At 49.5% G+C, this 16,555-nt stretch overlaps 1 protein-coding gene across 2 annotated transcripts in view; it reads left to right on the forward strand.

Moving 5' to 3' along the window:
* Positions 1-700: 700 nt before the first annotated feature.
* Positions 701-16,555, forward strand: part of DVL1 (dishevelled segment polarity protein 1) — a 101,712-nt gene continuing 85,857 nt past the window's right edge. Inside the window, exon 1 of one of the 2 annotated variants that reach the window (XM_035121026.2) lies at positions 701-2,046. In XM_035121026.2, the coding sequence (XP_034976917.2) occupies positions 1,877-2,046 (170 nt within the window). In that variant the 5' untranslated portion in view covers positions 701-1,876. The remainder of the gene's footprint in view (positions 2,047-16,555) is intronic. The other variant, XM_035121027.2, reaches the window with a different exon arrangement.

Here is a 16,555-nt window from a genome sequence, read left to right on the forward strand (position 1 = left end):
CCAACCTCTTTACATCATTAAAATTTCCACGTGTTTTAAAAAAACAGTAAAAACAAACGAGTCATAGACTATGAAAGCTGCAGTAACGACAATGGGTAATAAGACAACATCTATATATGGACAATATTCTTATTTATTATATTTATTTGTTGCTTACTACAAAAAATTGTCTCAAAGCGACTTGCCATTTAAAAGCACACACTAAAAAAATATTGTAACAAAAAATATGTATCCATTGTAACTGACAAGGCCCAGATGCAAAAGAAAGTGAGATATATCTGCAGTATTTCAGGGATAAGGACTCCTTCGGGTTTCTCTGTATGGCCTGCAGGACTCTCCCCACGCCACCCCCCTTTCCTCTGACCACACCCCTCTACCTTTGGCCACACCCCTCCTCGTCCTCCTTTTGCAATCGCTCGCCTTGGGGTTAGGCTGCGTCCTCGAACTCTGATAACGCTTTTTGTTTGTTTTGCTTGCGTGGATGGAGGCTAGAGAGGGGTGTGCCAGTATGTAGAGAAACAAGCCTGCTGTTCAAAGCATATAAAGAGCACCCGCTGCTCCACCCGCTTTGGCTTCCAGCCCCGCCCACCGCTGGCATGTGGCTCCTGGTAGGTTGCCTGGAAGGGAATGTGGCCCTGGAGCTGAATAAGCTTCCCAGATCTCTTACCTACCTGCTAAAAAAATCATAATCAAACAAGAACCGCAGCCACTGGGCGACCTTAAGGCTGCTTGTGGAAACTCGCACATCCAATTGAGGGAAGCAGGAAGAGGTGGACTAGTCACATGATTCCCCCCCCCCCTGCAAATCTGCTCTGTGTGACTCCAGGCAGGAGGGCTGATCGCGGAGGTTTCCGCTCGGTGCTTCATGCAACACCTTCAAACGCGTGCCTGCACGACCGGGCCGGCGGGAGCGTTTTGTGGCATGCGCCCCTCCTTCTGGATCTGACCTACCCGCGGCGCAATTGTTCTGCTTGCTGCAGCTGCTGCTCCTGCGCGCTTTGGAACGCGGGCGCGCCTTTTGCCCGCGGACGGGGGCGCGCGCGTGGTTGCAACAAAAAAACAAACAAACCCCGTGCCGTGGCCCTTTAAGCTGCGTGTGTGGGGAGGAGACTGCCGAGAAGAAGAGAGGACTTTGGGTATAGAGAGAGGGCATTTGTGTGTGCGTGCCGAGGAGAGACCTCTGGTTTGCAGTTTGGGGAAGGATCTCTAGACTCCGCCGCCACCCTTCCTCTTTACCTCTCCGCCAGCAACACGCCTGCAAGCCCGCCTTTGCAAGCCAAAGGCTCTTAAGATCTCTAGGTCGATCTCACCGTTGCAACATTTTCTTCTTATTAAGTGTCATTGCAATAAACCAGGATTTTGTGTGTGGGTGAGAGCGATCGCTAGTACCGGGGCGTTGGGGAAGGGAAGGCACGCATCTCCTTTGTGGGTCTCCGGATTTTGGAAGCAGGTTTGCAAGACAAGGCGGGGAGAGGAGGTCGATTTTGATGCTGTAAGCATCCAGCCCCCAACGTTGGGGATAATGCATTCTGGCGAGCCCACATCCAGGTGCCTGTCTCCGTCTGTGCCGCTAAGGGGCGGTGTGGGGCATGACAACCCTTCTGCGTATGGCTCGCTACGGTAGCATTCCGCAGACACTGACATTTCCCTTCCTGTTTGGAAGCAAGCCTTGCATTGTAAAACGAAGGATCTGAGGGACTGGCACCTTGAACTTGGCCTTGATTCCCCCCCCTCACCCACCCCCTTTTCTCTCCCCCCTTTCTTTCTCTCTCTCTCTCTCTCTTTCCTCCCCTCCTTGGCAGATCTCCTCACACCCCCAACCTTCCCCTGTTCCCCCCTCCCCTTCCAACCTCCCCCAACACCCCTTCCTTCGTCCATGGCGGAGACAAAAATAATCTATCACATTGATGAAGAGGAGACCCCTTATCTGGTGAAATTGCCCGTCTCCCCGGAAAAAGTCACTTTGGCAGATTTTAAAAATGTCCTCAGCAACCGGCCGGTGCATAACTACAAATTTTTCTTCAAATCTATGGATCAGGATTTTGGGTAAGTTGGCATTCTATTTTTATTTGGCTTTTTTTAAAAAAAAAAAGAGGTGGGGGAGGACGTTTGGAAACCCAGATCTGCTTTGCCACGTTCCTGTGTGTTTGCATGACTGCCTGAACGCAGCGTGACTTGTGTCTTTCTTAAAATGTGGCGAGCTTTCTCAAATCTGCTGGGGTTTGCGAAACAGCCCCCACTTGCCCCTATCACCAGGTTTACGCAAAGCTACTCTGAATCCACACCAGAGGCTCCCCCTCTGCCGTTATACATGTCAACCTTTGTGGGGTTGGAGGGGGGAAGGGTGGTGTTTGGAAATGACATACATTAATATCACGGTTGTAAAAAAAAGGAGGGGGGTGACATATTCCACCCTCCCCTTTGGCTGTCAAAGGAAAACTGGATCTGAAATTGTGGATTTCTTTCTTTCTGGTGGCTTTGATCAAATAAAGGGGACTCTAAGGGAAAGGGAAAGGCTCCCGATTTTACGTGGTTTACCGTTCTGGAAGCAGTGGGCATTGCCAGGTTGGTGAAGGTTTAAAGCCTGGAGGGGATGACTGCGGGGCGTCCGGATTTCCCGAAACGTGGGTCTCTGGGTAGAATCGGTGGGTCCAGCGATGATGATCATGGCTAAAAGTTCCGGGAGCAAAAAAGGGGTTGCCTCCAACTCGGACCCTCCTCAGAGTAGACCCATTGAAATGAATGGGCCTAAAGTTGGCCATGTGCCGATCAATTCCCATGTGTCTGCCCTCTGAGCAGGAGCACTGGATCCAACCCAAAAGGTGTGAGGGGCCTCTTTGCCTTACCTGCTCATAAAGGTGTTGCTTTCTGAAATCTGGGTTGCTAGTAGGGGTTTGTATTTGGCCTTAGACTTCTGGGGCCAGCTCTTTTTTTAAGGAGATGCTAAGCCCCCTCCACTGGGCAGTTTAGGGGGGCTGTGGGTGTCCCCTCTCCCAGATCTTTTGGGGTGGAAGTGGTGTGTGAATTTTTGTAGGTACCTTTGGTGGGTGGGGTCCTTTTTTCATTCTTTTTTTTACTGTTTCTGCCTTGGCAGTGCCCCAGAGATGAACAAATTGTAATCCAGGGAAGGGCCATGGCTTGGGGGGCAGAGCATCTGCTTTGGCCTTAGAAGGTCCCTGGTTCAAATCCCAGTGGCATCCCCAGATAGAACTGGGAAAGGCTTCCTGCCTGAAACTCTGGGGAGCTGCTGCCAGTCAGTGTAGACAATACTGAGCACGATGGACTAAAAGTCTGACTCAGTGCAAGACAGCTTCCTATGTTTTGGTGTGGGGGCATATCCCTTAAATTTAGCTTGCCAAGGAGAACTAGGAATGCCTATTCAATTCATTTTGGCTCTTGAGAGGTGGGGAGACTTCCATCAGGAAGTACTGGGGTGTCTTTCTAATTTTTTTTACTTCTTCTGCTTCCTGTTCATCCTCTCCCATTTTGGCAGCTGCAAGGCCTGGTACCATATATGACAGTGGTCCTCCTTTAATGTCTGGGGGTCTCTGTGAAGTGGGCCTGATTGCCCTCTTTTGGGGTGGGTAGGAGCAGGGTATAGAATCATAGAAGTGTAGAGTTGAAAGGGACCCCGAGAGCCATCTAGTCCAACCCCCTGCAATGTAGGAATTGCTACTAAAGCATACCTTTAGAATCACAGAAGTAGCTTACTGGATTGCATTAGACCAATCCGTAAAAATGGAAGGCATTTCCAGATGTGCTGGGGGGGGCGCTTCCTTTTTGTTTTATTACTGACTGGTGTCAGGAGATGGAACAGAAGAGGGATGAAGAGTGTGCACAATTTGGGGGACCCGATAACCACTGGAATTCATAATACAACAACAACAGGAGCTTGTTCCTCAGAAAGGTAGAAGGAGGGACCATACTGCTTATGTTTTTTGAGAGGAGGGGGCGTATCGTCTTGTCTTGGGCTGAATTGATCACCCCCACCAGCAGTAGTGGACAAACGTATATAAATGTTAGCTGGCAGGAGCATGGCAGTCTGTGTTCCCCTGACCAACGAAGGGGTTGGCACGGAAGGGGGTTAAGACAAGGGGTGTTGTGGGTGCTGTGCCTTTTTTGCACCCTCACAATGCTTTGCTCCGGGTGGTGGGTTCCAAAATCTCCCTGCAGGAGGTTGAAGAGCTCTTTGCTTGTCTCTGGGCTGTGGAGAAAGTGGCCAAGGTATGTCCAGAGGGGAAAGGGCTCTGCCAATGCCTCCCTTGTTGTTTGGGCATCGAGAAGGGAATTAAAGAGCCCTTTGTGTTGTGTCTCAGCTTGGGAGAAATCGGGTGAGGTGCATACGGTAATAGTTCATGTGAGTGAGGTGTTGATCCTTGGAAACGTGTCTCCTCCGCTTACTTATCTCTAGTCTAGGGACACCTGCTCTGGGTGGTTCTAAAATTGCAAACTTTCTAGAAAAAGAGGCCTTGCCCCCTTTGAGGTGGGCAACTTGCATGTCTGAATGTTTCTCTACATTTTTTTAAAAGCCCCGCTCATAGAAAACTAGGCTAGGAAGCTTCTCCCTGATGTGCCGGCTTTCTTGGGGCAGGGAATTATTATTATTATTATTATTATTATTATTATTATTATTATTATTTTGCATCCAGGTGACTTCAGTCATGTGCGACCCTGCCATCAATCTGGTCGGACTCTGTTGCCTGCACTGACTGGCAGCAGCTCTCCGGGGCTTCAGACAGGGGTTGTGCCCAGTGTTACCCAGAAATGCCGGGATTTGCATGTGCAGCAAGTGCTAAAACCACTGAGATAAGCCCTTTTGCTTAAGACATGAGAACATAGGAAGCTTCCTTATATCGAGTCAGGCTATTGGTCCATCTAGCTTGGTGTTGTCTACACTGACTAGCAGCGGCTCTCCAGGGTTTGATGTGGGGGTCCCTCTCAGCCTTAACTGGAGATGACATTGAAGCTTGAACCTGGGATCTTTTGCATGCAGTGCCGATGCTCTGCCACTTAACTATGGCCCTACCCTGTATTTAGGGGCTAGAGACTAGATGAACCTTTGAGCTGACACAGCAAGGCTCTCCTTATGTTTCTACGACATAGACATTCTTTAAGGAATAAAAATATTAAGAAGTCCACCTTAAGGCCCCTTGGTGGCCCCCACCCCACACTCCCCCCAGTCTCTCCACCTCCAAGATCTGTATTGTCTGGTTCAACACACAACCACTTGTTGGCATTTAGATAATTAAAAAAGGAAGGAAGAAACCACAGGCCTCATCATCTCTGGCTCTTTGGATGGCAACCATGAATCAGCATTTGAAATCTAATAATCTCTTGGTAACAAGCCTCCCCTCCCCTCCATGTCGGACGGCTCGTACCTGTATCTATTTCCGGCACTGCGATCTTGGTGTTGTGTGTCGCCTGCAAAAAGGTCAGGCGGAGCGGAGGGAAGTGGAATGATGCAAGAGAGCCCAGTGGAAAACAGATTTGTTTTATCCTGAGTGTTTTCCTGGACACAGTCCTCTCAAGGCAGGGCACGGGCGACATCAACCCCAAAGCTGGAACAATTTAATGTTAGACTGCATACATACACCATATGTTTAAAGTGCATTTACCCCCCCCCCCAATCAATAATCCTTTGAACTGTAGTTTGTTAAGGGTGCTGGGAATTGTAGCTCCATGAGAGACAAGTTATGGTTTCTAGGTTTCTTGGGGGGGGGGCTGTTTTAAATGCATGGTGCGTATGCGGCTATTTTATTTAAATGCCAGATTCATAAGAATGTAAGACAAGACAAGGCCAAGAGCTCACTTAGCCCAGCATTCTGTTCTCTCAGTGGCTAACCATGAACCGCAGCATTAAAACAGTAGCATATTCAATGTAATCACATCAGTTAAAATTCAGAACCATCAAGTAGTTGCTGGACCCCAGCCCCCCTCGTCGTCTGTGAGCATTGGCCATGCTGGCTGATGGGGGCTGGAGTCCAGCAACATCCCAAGGGTCAGAGGTCCCCCAACCACTGTAGAAGCCAGTATATTCAGAGCCTTTTTGTACACTGAAGGGGCCAATTGTGCAGAAGGGAGTTCCACACAGTAGGGGCCACCACTGAGAAGGCCCTGAGCCTAGAAGTGACACTACCAGGCCAAGACTTTGGGGGCAGAGGTCCAGGTGCCCCCCCCTCAGCAGAATAGGCAGGAGGGGCCCCAAAAGCAACACAGGTTGAAGTAAGTGAAGTAATTCAGTTTACACCTGAAGTGCAAAGTGTGTGTTGCTAGGTGTTTCCAGGCTAGCTATCAGGTGGAAGGCAGGCTTCCACTTTTTTGTTGTTGCTTGCCATGGTAAGTGTGAGGTTTGCTTTCCTCCTTGGAGCTGTGAATCATTTCAGCAGTTGTGGAGGGGAGAGGAAGACTTGGATGCACAATGGCCAAACCAGATCAGCCCCCTTGTCCACTTCCTTCAGTCTTCAAATTCCTCACTCCATTTATCTATTTTATTTATTTATTGCATTCGTTTCCCCCAAGGAGCTCGAGGTCGCATATGTGGATCTTCTTCTCAAATTTTATCCTTACAATAACTTTGTAAGATAGGCCAGGCTGAGATACAGCAACTCCATGGCCGAGTGGGGGATTTGCACCCTGGTCTCCTAGGTCCTAGTCCCACACTCTAACCACTGCACCACACTGCCTTTCCCATGTGGAACTGTTGCAACCCAGAAGCATTCGGGAGCATTAGATCCTCACACACAGCAACTGCTTTTCTTAATTTCCCATTCCCTGTGGCAATTAAAGTTCCTTAACCCTGCTGACATCCAGCACCCTGGGGGATAGTGATTTTGTTAACCTGCATCAAGGAGACGGTTGCCTTGTTGATTGTCTTGCTTCTGTGCATCCGCTGGATTGCTCTGCTGTCATTATGAGTTCCTGCTCTTTGCTTGGGGTTAGGGACATAGCAAGCTGTCGAATGCCAAGTCATTTATCTGACTCAGCGTTGTCTACACTGAACGGCAGTGGCTCTCCAGGGCTTCAGGCAGGGAACCTTCCCCAGCCCTCTTCTGCCTGAAGAGCCATTGCCAGTCGGGGTTGGCAATATTGAGCTCAGTGGGCCTGTGTCTTACAGGAAGGGCCATGGCTGGGTGGTAGAGCATCTGCTTGCACGGAGAAGTTCCCAGGTTCAGGCTCCAGTATCTCCAGATAGTGGTGGGAATGGTCCCTAGCCTTAAGCCCTAGGCAGCTCCCACCATCAGTGCAGACAATACTGAGCTAGATAGACCAGTAGTCTGACTAAGCAGAAGATCTGCCTATGGTTTTTTCTTTGACTGACAGCAAATCTCAGGCACCCCCTGCTTCCTGATCCTCTTAAGTGGAGATGCTGAGGATTGAACCTGGGACCTTCTGCATGCAAAACCAGGGCTCTACTGCTGAACCACATCCACTCTTCAGAGCCCCCCAGTCTCCCCTGGCAGGGCTTGCCTAGGGTTTGAATGCCAGGATTTGAATCTCCCCGCTGTGAGGATCTTGCCTCCTAGACCAACAAGCCCCATGCCTTGTCTGTCGTGAAACCCCACCGCCTTGGGAGAGCGGTTTTGAAATTCACAGTCCAGACCCAAAGGTTGTTTTCTAAGCTGCTTGCAGGGGCAGCCGTGGTGTTTTTGATTGCAGTTGTTTGGAAGGCTAGCAAAAGCCAGGATCTCGTGAAGGCATGGGAGCTTGTATCTCATTTGATGTGGTAGTGGTACAGATTTCGGGAGTCGCTCCCTTTCTCTCTCTCTCTCTCTCTCTCTCGCCTTATCTGCAAGCAGATGCCTGGAAAGACAGACACTCTTAAATTTCTAATTAACGGCCGGATTATAGACCGTTGTTACAACTGACTTGGGAGCCACTGTAAAAAATTGGATTTACAGCTGGAAACAGCCGTAGGCAGCTCTAGGTTGCTGATGACCTCCGGCTGCCTGGAGTCAGGCGAAGAGAGGCTGAATGTGCAAAGTGTCATTATCTTCCTGTACCAGAGTCTCCCTGATGGAATCTCAGGGGTCGTCTCGAGTTCTAGCCCTGCTCAGGGTAGGCCCATTGAAGTCAGTGGGCATGACCGACCTGGGTCCATTCATTTCAATGGGTCTGTCCTGAACAGGACTTAGCTGGATACAACCTGATGTACAATCGGACAAGAGCCTTCCAGATCTGAGCCAAGCTCCGTTCAGGCCAGCGTCCAAGAGAAGCCAGCCAGTTGTTTCTAGGAAGACTACAAAGCAGAGCAGAGCCATCATGGCTAGTAACTATCAATAATACAGTAAGTAGCCTTATCCTCCAGGATCGTCCAGCAGATCCTCTTGCCTATGTAGTTCAGAGGTCCCAGGTTCATTCCCTGGCATCTCCAGATAGGACTGGAGATCTGCTACCAATCAGTGTAGACAGCACTGTGCTGGGTGGGCCAATTATCTGACTCGGCATGAGGAATTCTAAAAAGCGCCAACCGGCAAGTCAAATAAGAATAATGTTGGCACCTGTCTGCCTCAAGAGACAATGGAGCGCGTCTCTAGGGGTGAAGCCAAACCACTGCACCAAAGTGACCTCCCCGGGGCACAGGCCTGGGTGGTGTGTGTGGAGGTCCTGGGCTGCCCAAATGACAGGACCCCCCTCTCGGCCTCACTGATGTGGTCCAAAGAAAAGCAGAGCAAGACGTTTGGCAGTGGCTTGGCTGCCGGAGTTACCGGAAGGAGGCGTACAAGGCGCCATCCAACTGCCTTAGGGACTCCACTGCAGATTTGTGTAGGGTTTACTTTTTAGCCTTTTCTTCTCCCCCAAGATGTCCCACAAGGTAGCGGAGCTTTAGGGCCAGAGTTTTCCTTCTCCTAGATGGAAATAAGAATAACATAGTAAGTTATCGTAACTTAAACTTGATTTCTGGCATATGTAGGATGGGCAAGATGCTGACACCTCCTGAGGTGCTAGAATCCTTCTGCCATGCCTGCTAATTTCTCTCCCCTCCTTCTCTCTCCACATCCCTTAGCTCATAATTATGACACAACTCCTAGTTTAGCTTTCTCCAACAGGGAAAAAACCCCAACCCCCCCCCCCCAGATAGCGTCACCGGAAGCAGTACAAACCTGCGCCAACTTCATAGGAGCGAGAAGTTGTTTGCAAGCCTGACTGTGGAGTTGGGGCCTTGGCATCCCTCTTGTCTTGGGGCACTTGCATTGCTGGTGCTTCCCCCCTCAACTCTGTAATTTCTAAAGCTTCTTCATTAGTGCAATTTGCTCCGTGTGTGTGTGTGTGGGGGGGAATCAGCGTTGTTCATATTCCTATAGCAGGAAGGCATTGATGACTGGTGGCTGCTAGTTATTCAGCACATTCCCATCTGCTCAGGCAGGAACTGAGCAGAAGTGGAGTGCAGTGGCCTAGCTGATGGAAGTTAGGCAGCAAAGGAAACAAAAATCTGGGCTTTGTGGCTGGCTTAATATCTAACTGAGAGTTCTTGCTGATGTTTGTTGTTTGCTGCGAGCTTCCTCCTGCTTCGTCTCAGTGTTGCCCCTTGTAGAACTCAGCGAGGAGGAAGAAGATGGGGACCAAACTAGAATAAGTTGGTTTGGCTTCTCATTGGATCTGGATCTGCCTATCATCAGCTGTGGCTCTGTCCACTGTTGGGTTTCTTGCCTTTTGCCCCACCAGCCACTCATAGAATTAGGAAATTATAGAGTTGGAAGGAACCCCGAGAGTCATCTAGTCCAACCCCCAGCAATGCAGGAATCTCAACACACGGTCTCTCATCCAATTTGAAACCACACCAGACCCTGCTTAGCTTTGCAAATGTGCTAGCTAGCAAGGGGACCCCTGCCTTTCTCACTGGCCTGCAATGTTTGGAAGCTGCTGGCACAGAGACATTTTGTGCGTGTCTTTTCCCGCTAAAGAAGCCCAGCGAACCTGTGTGTCCTGGAAAATATTTCTTAATATTTTTTTCCTCTCCCCTCCGCCCCACAACCGCCCCAGCCCGCCTTCTTCCTTGTAAGTGGTAATTAGATTCCCCATTGCAGCTTGAAATGTAAAATGCAGGCTTGCTGCAGACTCCCGTTCCTGGCTCTCTTACAAGGTGGCTGTGTAGGGCTGTAATTTGGCAAGTGGTTTGCAGCTTGGCAAGCGGCCTTTCTGCCACTGAGCCAAAACAAGAAGGGGGTGGGGGGAGTGAGAGTTTTGTGTCAGGGAAGCAAATGGTTTTGTTGACTCTCTCTTTCCGCAACACACTTTTTTTGGGTGGGGGGGGGAACCGAGTCTTGCAGGGAGAGCAGCCTGTCCGGATATGACTTAGCAGTAATACACATGTTGTCACAAGGGCACGGCCCTTTTCCTGGCTCCTCCTGAAACAATAACCAAAAGACGTAATAAATAAACCCGCAGCTTGGGAATGAAATGTGCCGCTGAGTTTGCTCCCGGGCAGAAAGAGAGTGGAGCGGCAAGCTGGAGCTTGGCCAGTATCTGGGTGCAGCACAGCGACTGGCCCCATGTCAGTTTCCTAAAATATATATATGTATGTATTTCAGCGGAATACTTGGCCAGGGCACCATAGAACCAGCGTTGCGGAGCTGGCTGCTTGTGAACTATCTTTGTTGCGGTTCTAAGCTCTGATCCGCTAGCAAAGATGGCGTAACAACGCGATTCTTTGCCTTGGCAGGTGGAAGGAGGGGGGGAAGAATCCTGAATAGCTGCAGTGGTGCAGTCAGGTAGTTTTCAAACTCTGGACTAAGTTTTACTCTGAGTGGACCCATTGAAAGTCATGAACTTATGTTAGTCCTGCCCATTATTTAATTTACTGTATTTGTTTCCAGCATTTGTATCCCAGTCTTCAGCCAAAAAGGCCTTCAGAGTGACTTACGTACAGTCCAAAAAAGACCGTCCGTACAATCTTAAAAAACATGACACGCAAGGGAAAAGGGACAGGGAGGGAAGATGAAAAAGCAAAATCAAGAGTCAGGCATCGGTTTCTAAGCATGTGTTCCTATAATGAGCAAAGGATGACACGGTTCAGGGGCAAAGAGGGGCCTGATGGAGCTGGGCCTCCAGCAGAGCTGAAGAAATCTGTCTTCTGCTTCCTGTCTCCCACTGAGGCAGCTTGGTGGAATGGCTGCCCCCAGGTGACTGTTGAGGGAGAGGAAGCCTGACGGGACTGACCTGTCGCAGCAGAGCCAAGGAGGAGTTCTGCTTCTCAGCTCTCCCAGTGCTAGAATCAGTGGGTCTACTTTGAGCTGGACTAGTATAATGGTCTTCTTGTACTCCCTCTTCTTTCGATGGGTCAAATTTGCTTACTTCAAAATTGCTACTGCGGGGGGATACTGCAAAGTGGGGTCCTAGGCCTCTGCCCCATAATCTGGTACCCCTGGGCTGCTGCTGCTGTGGTTCCAGAAACCCCACCAGCGCCCACTGTCTTGAGGAGGGTGGCCACATGATCGATGCCGTACATTTGAAGCCCATTCAACACACATTTAAGCCACTTGGCTCCCTTCCCGGCAAAGGACCCTGGGAACTGTAGTTTGTTAAAGGTGCCAGGAATTGTAACCCTGTGAGGCTGGGACTACAGTTCCCGGGATTCTTTCAGGGGGCTTTAAATTTGCATTGGGTGTTATTTTTTTAAACATACGGTGTGGATTTGCCCTTGCTGTACAGAAGATAGCTCTGTCTGTCAGCTGTGTTTCCCCTCCGCTGTCAGAGGCAATGCTCCTCTGGATACAGGTTGACGTGAGTCACAAGTGGGGAGAGTTGCTGTTCAGGTTCTCCCTTTGGGTTTCCCACTAAGGCATCTGCTTGGCCCCTGTGAGAACAGGATGCTGGACTAGATGGGCCTTTGGCCTGATGCAGCAGGCTCTTACCTTCTTAAGGACTGTCTAGTTCAGGGGTAGTCAACCTTTTTATACCTACCGCCCGCTAATGCATCTTTCTTGATGGTAAAATTTCCTTACCCCCACCAATGCTTGATGGAAGCCAAAGAACCCCCTACCGCCCACCTAGAATCCTGAAACACCCACTAGTGGATGGTAGGGACCAGGTTGACAATCCCTGGTCTAGTTTAAAGATGGTTTGAAGTTGCCATCAACAATGAGTACCTGAACAACAGACTGAATAGGCACACAACCCACCTGTTCACAGGCATCCCAACTATATTGAGATATATTGTTGTTGGTTAGTCGTTTAGTCATGTCCAACTCTTTGTGACCCCATGGACCAGAGCACGCCAGGCACTCCTGTCTTGCACTGCCTCCCGCAGTTTGGTCAAACTCATGTTCGTAGCTTCGAGAACACTGTCCAACCATCTCGTCCTCTGTCGTCCCCTTCTCCTAGTGCCCTCCATCTTTCCCAACATCAGGGTCTTTTCCAGGGAGTCTTCTCTTCTCATGAGGTGGCCAAAGTATTGGAGCCTCAGCTTCACGATCTGTCCTTCCAGTGAGCACTCGGGGCTGATTCCCTTCAGAATGGATAGGTTTGATCTAGCAGTCCATGGGACTCTCAAGAGTCTCCTCCAGCACCATAATTCAAAAGCATCAATTCTTCGGTGATCAGCCTTCTTCATGGTCCAGCTCTCACTTCCATGCATCACTACTGGGAAAACCATAGCTTTAACTATACGGACCTTTGTCGGCAAGGTGATGTCTCTGCTTTTTAAGATGCTGTCTAGGTTTGTCATTGCTTTTCTCCCAAGAAGCAGGTGTCTTTTAATTTCGTGACTGCTGTCACCATCTGCACTAATCAAGGAGCCCAGGAAAGTAAAATCTCTCACTGCCTCCATTTCTTCCCCTTCTATTTGCCAGGAGGTGACGGGACCAGTGGCCATGATCTTGGTTTTTTTGATGTTGAGCTTCAGACCATATTTTGCGCTCTCCTCTTTCACCCTCATTAAAAGGTTCTTTAATTCCTCCTCACTTTCTGCCATCAAGGTTGTGTCATCTGCATATCTGAGGTTGTTGATATTTCTTCCGGCAATCTTAATTCCGGCTTGGGATTCATCCAGTCCAGCCTTTCACATGATGAATTCTGCATATAAATTAATTAAGCAGGGAGACAATATACAATTGAGATATATATTGTGTTCCTATTTAAATCAGAGTAGCTGTTTTTCTGCTTTTGCATCTATACACCTCAGAGTTTGCAAATGTTACACAACACTGCCATCCTCTTTCTCTCTCATTAATTGGTCTTATTGTTATTTTTAGGTGTGTGTGTGTGCATATGTTAGACTTAATTGTTCACTTGATACGTTGTGAGCCACTTTGGGCGCAGTTTTATGGACAAGTGGTATGCAGATAATAAAACCGTAGAACTGCAGAGCTGGAAGGGATCCCCAATTCCCTGCAATGCAAAAATTGCAGCTAAAGAATCCCTGACAGATGGCCCTCCAACCTCTGTTTAAAAAGCTCCAAAGAACAGGGGATTAAGATGTAACCTGGAAAGAGGGCAAGGCATGGCTGGCTGGCATCCTGAACAGGAGGGCTCCCCGGGGCAACAGTTTGTTGCCGGCACTACTTTTCTCCTTAAAGTGCCCAAAGAGGGCTCAGAAAATCGGGACTCTTGTTTTGCAAGTCTTCAGAAAGTAGAGGCTGTTCTTGGTAAACCCAGGGCAGTTGGAGCGAATGCATAAAAATGGGGATCGGGTAAGTTTTTGGAACTCCCCCACCCCAAGAACTGTGGGAGCTATAGTTGAGATCTTGCAAAGCTACAGTTCCCAGCACCCTTGACTTCCCAGGCTTCTCTGTGTATGTGGGTGGGGAGTTGTGTTCTTTAAGTGGACGGTGTGTCTGTTGCCTGTGGCTAGCCTTCGCAAACCATTTCCAGCCGTTTCTCCTTCGCCAGCTCCCCGACAGCCCTGAGCAGGAACAATCTCTCTCGTGGTCTGGGTGGGGCACATTCTTTTATTACCCGCGGATGCTATGAAAACACAGCCGGGGGATGCAGGGGACGGGGGCCCTTTTCCTGTGGCTTCTGTGCTCCGGAGGGGAAGAACAGCTAAGCAAAACAAATCAATCAGGGGGCTCTGATCTCTGTGGGCCTCCCCTCTGAGTGAGCTCCTAGGCAAAAAAGGGAATATACAGTTTATTGTCTTTTATGCTCGTTCAGCTTTAAATCTGCACCTGATATGTGGAAAACTTCTACTGGTATTCTGCAAGGAATAGGATAGCTCCATGGGTAGAGCATGAGACTCTTATTCTCAGGGTTGTGGGTTTGAGATCCATGTTGGACAAAAGGGGGTTGGACTAGATGACCTTTGTGATCCCTTCCAACTCTTAAGATTCTAGGATTCAACCTTGATTCCATCTCTCTATGTTAGTGGTAGAGAACCTTCTGGGCAACCCTGGGAGAGGGCATAGGTGGTGGACTCTCCTTCCTTGTAGGTTTGTACAGAGGTTGGATGGCCCTGTACCAGGGATTCTTTGGCTGTGTGATTCCTCCATTGCATGGGGTTGGACTAGGTGACCCTCGGGGGTCCCTTCCAACTCTACAGTTCTATGACTCTGTGGCTGGAGAGCTGCATCACAAAATTCAGACAAGAGCAGATCTCGAGGGTTAGCCATGTTTCATGGCTGAGTTCCACGCAGTGAAAGGAAGCAGGCTACTGTATATCGGAGGCTGACATCTACAGAGACAGGCAACTTCTCCATCTAGCTCTGTTTCAGCAGCTCTCCAGGGTTTCAGGCAAGGAGAGTCTCCCCCAGCCTTACTTGGCGATGCTGAGAATTCAACCTGGGACCTTCTGCATACAAGACAGATGCTCTACCACTGAGCTGTGGCCCTTCCCTCTGACTCCCACCAGCCTCAGCTCACATGGGATGATGCGAGTTGTAGTCCAACTCGGCTACCCCTGTGTTAGCGATAAGTGCACTCAATTAAGACACAAAACCGGCTGCCACAAGATGTCTTGGGCGATTGTCTTGGGCGGCTTCAAAAGAGGGATCCAGCCAGTTCATTTAGCGGGGAGGACTGGTTTATCAGCGACTATCGGCCGTGACAGCCCGATGGAGCCTCAGAAGCAGTTTCCCTGTGAATACTTCGTGGTGAAAAGCAATAATGAGGAGAGGGCTGTTGCCTCCCTGCCCTGCTTAGAGGCTTCCGGATTGGCCACTCTGCAAAGTGGAATACTGAGCTTAGATAGGCCTTGGGTCTGATCCAAGAGGCCTGGAAGTGAGCTTGGAATCGTGAACTTGGAAATGGGAGTATCTCTCTTGTGAACTCTCGGTAGCCTCTGGCATTCCCCAGGCAAGGGTGTGTGGATGGACCACCTAGCAGGCTCACATTTCGGAAAATATCCTAGTCAAGGAAGCATCTGTTGAGTGTAATGCTTGAAACATCTGCCTTTGGGGAACGGATATATACTTCCCTGCCTCCAAGCACCAATCACACACCTTTTCGTTTCCCATGTAATGAGGGCAGGGGAAAGAGATTTCTCTCTTCTCTCTCCTTCTCTCTTCTCTCTCCTTTGTGACTTGGCCCAGTGGTTGTAGGCTGACAGCAGGCAGAAGAGGTCAAGCACACCCTGTAGCTGTAGCTGAGAATCTGCACCCTGATTTCTCCAGAGGGAGAATCTTCATGTTCACACACCCCGTTTGTATTGGGCTTTTAGAATTGTACAACTGGGGTTGCATCCAATGCTTTACATGCTCAGCATAGTCCCGTTGAAAGTAATGGGCCTAGGTTAGTCATGACCACTAATTTCAATGGATGCACCCCTTGGAAGGGGTCTTAGAAGTCATTTAGCCTAACCCTCTTTACTCGATGCAGGAAATCTATGTCTACAGCATCCCTGACAGATAGCTGTCCAGCCCCTGTTTAAATATCTCCAGTAAAAAATCCAGCGTAGTGATAAAACTGCTGGCATATTTGCAAAGCTAAGCAGGGTCTGGTCCAGTTTCGGATTGGATGGGAGACTGCATGTTGAGATTCCTGCATTGCTGGGGGTTGGACTAAGAACCCTTGGGGTCCCTTTCCAGCTCTACAATTCTATGATCCTCAATATGTCTGTCCATGATGTGAGATGACTGGCAGGTGGGTTGCCCCGCCCACCTGCCAAAGTCATCCCTTAGGTTTGGAGAAAGATAGCGCTCTGGCCCGTTGGACCCAAAAGGTTCCCAACCCCTGATCTGGTGTCTCAGGAAGAAAGCTAAACTCAAACACTTCCCCCTAGCATGCTATATTTCTGTGTGCAGAGAGAACTGTGGGTTGTCCTCTTCCCCAGTAGGACACCCAAACAACCTTCCCTGCACATGGAAATCCAGCATGCTAGGTGGGGCCAGTCAGAACTAGCCTACAGACCAATGGCCTTTCAGATGTTGCTGAACCACAGTTCTCATCAGCTTCAGCCACATCAGCAGCAGTCAGAGATGATGAGAGTTGTAATCCAGCAGCATCTGGAGGGTTACAGGGTTCCCATCCTTGCCATAGAGTAGTGTTTCCCAAACTTGGGTCTCCAGCTGTTTTTGGACTACAACTCCCATCAACCCTGACCATTGGTCCTGGTAGCTAGCTGTGATGGGAGTTGTAGTCCAAGAACAGCCAGAGGCCAAGTTTGGGAAACACTTCTCCGGCC

Source organism: Zootoca vivipara, chromosome 6 (genome assembly GCF_963506605.1).
Source record: "Zootoca vivipara chromosome 6, rZooViv1.1, whole genome shotgun sequence".
Classification (NCBI taxonomy): Eukaryota; Metazoa; Chordata; class Lepidosauria; order Squamata; family Lacertidae; genus Zootoca; species Zootoca vivipara.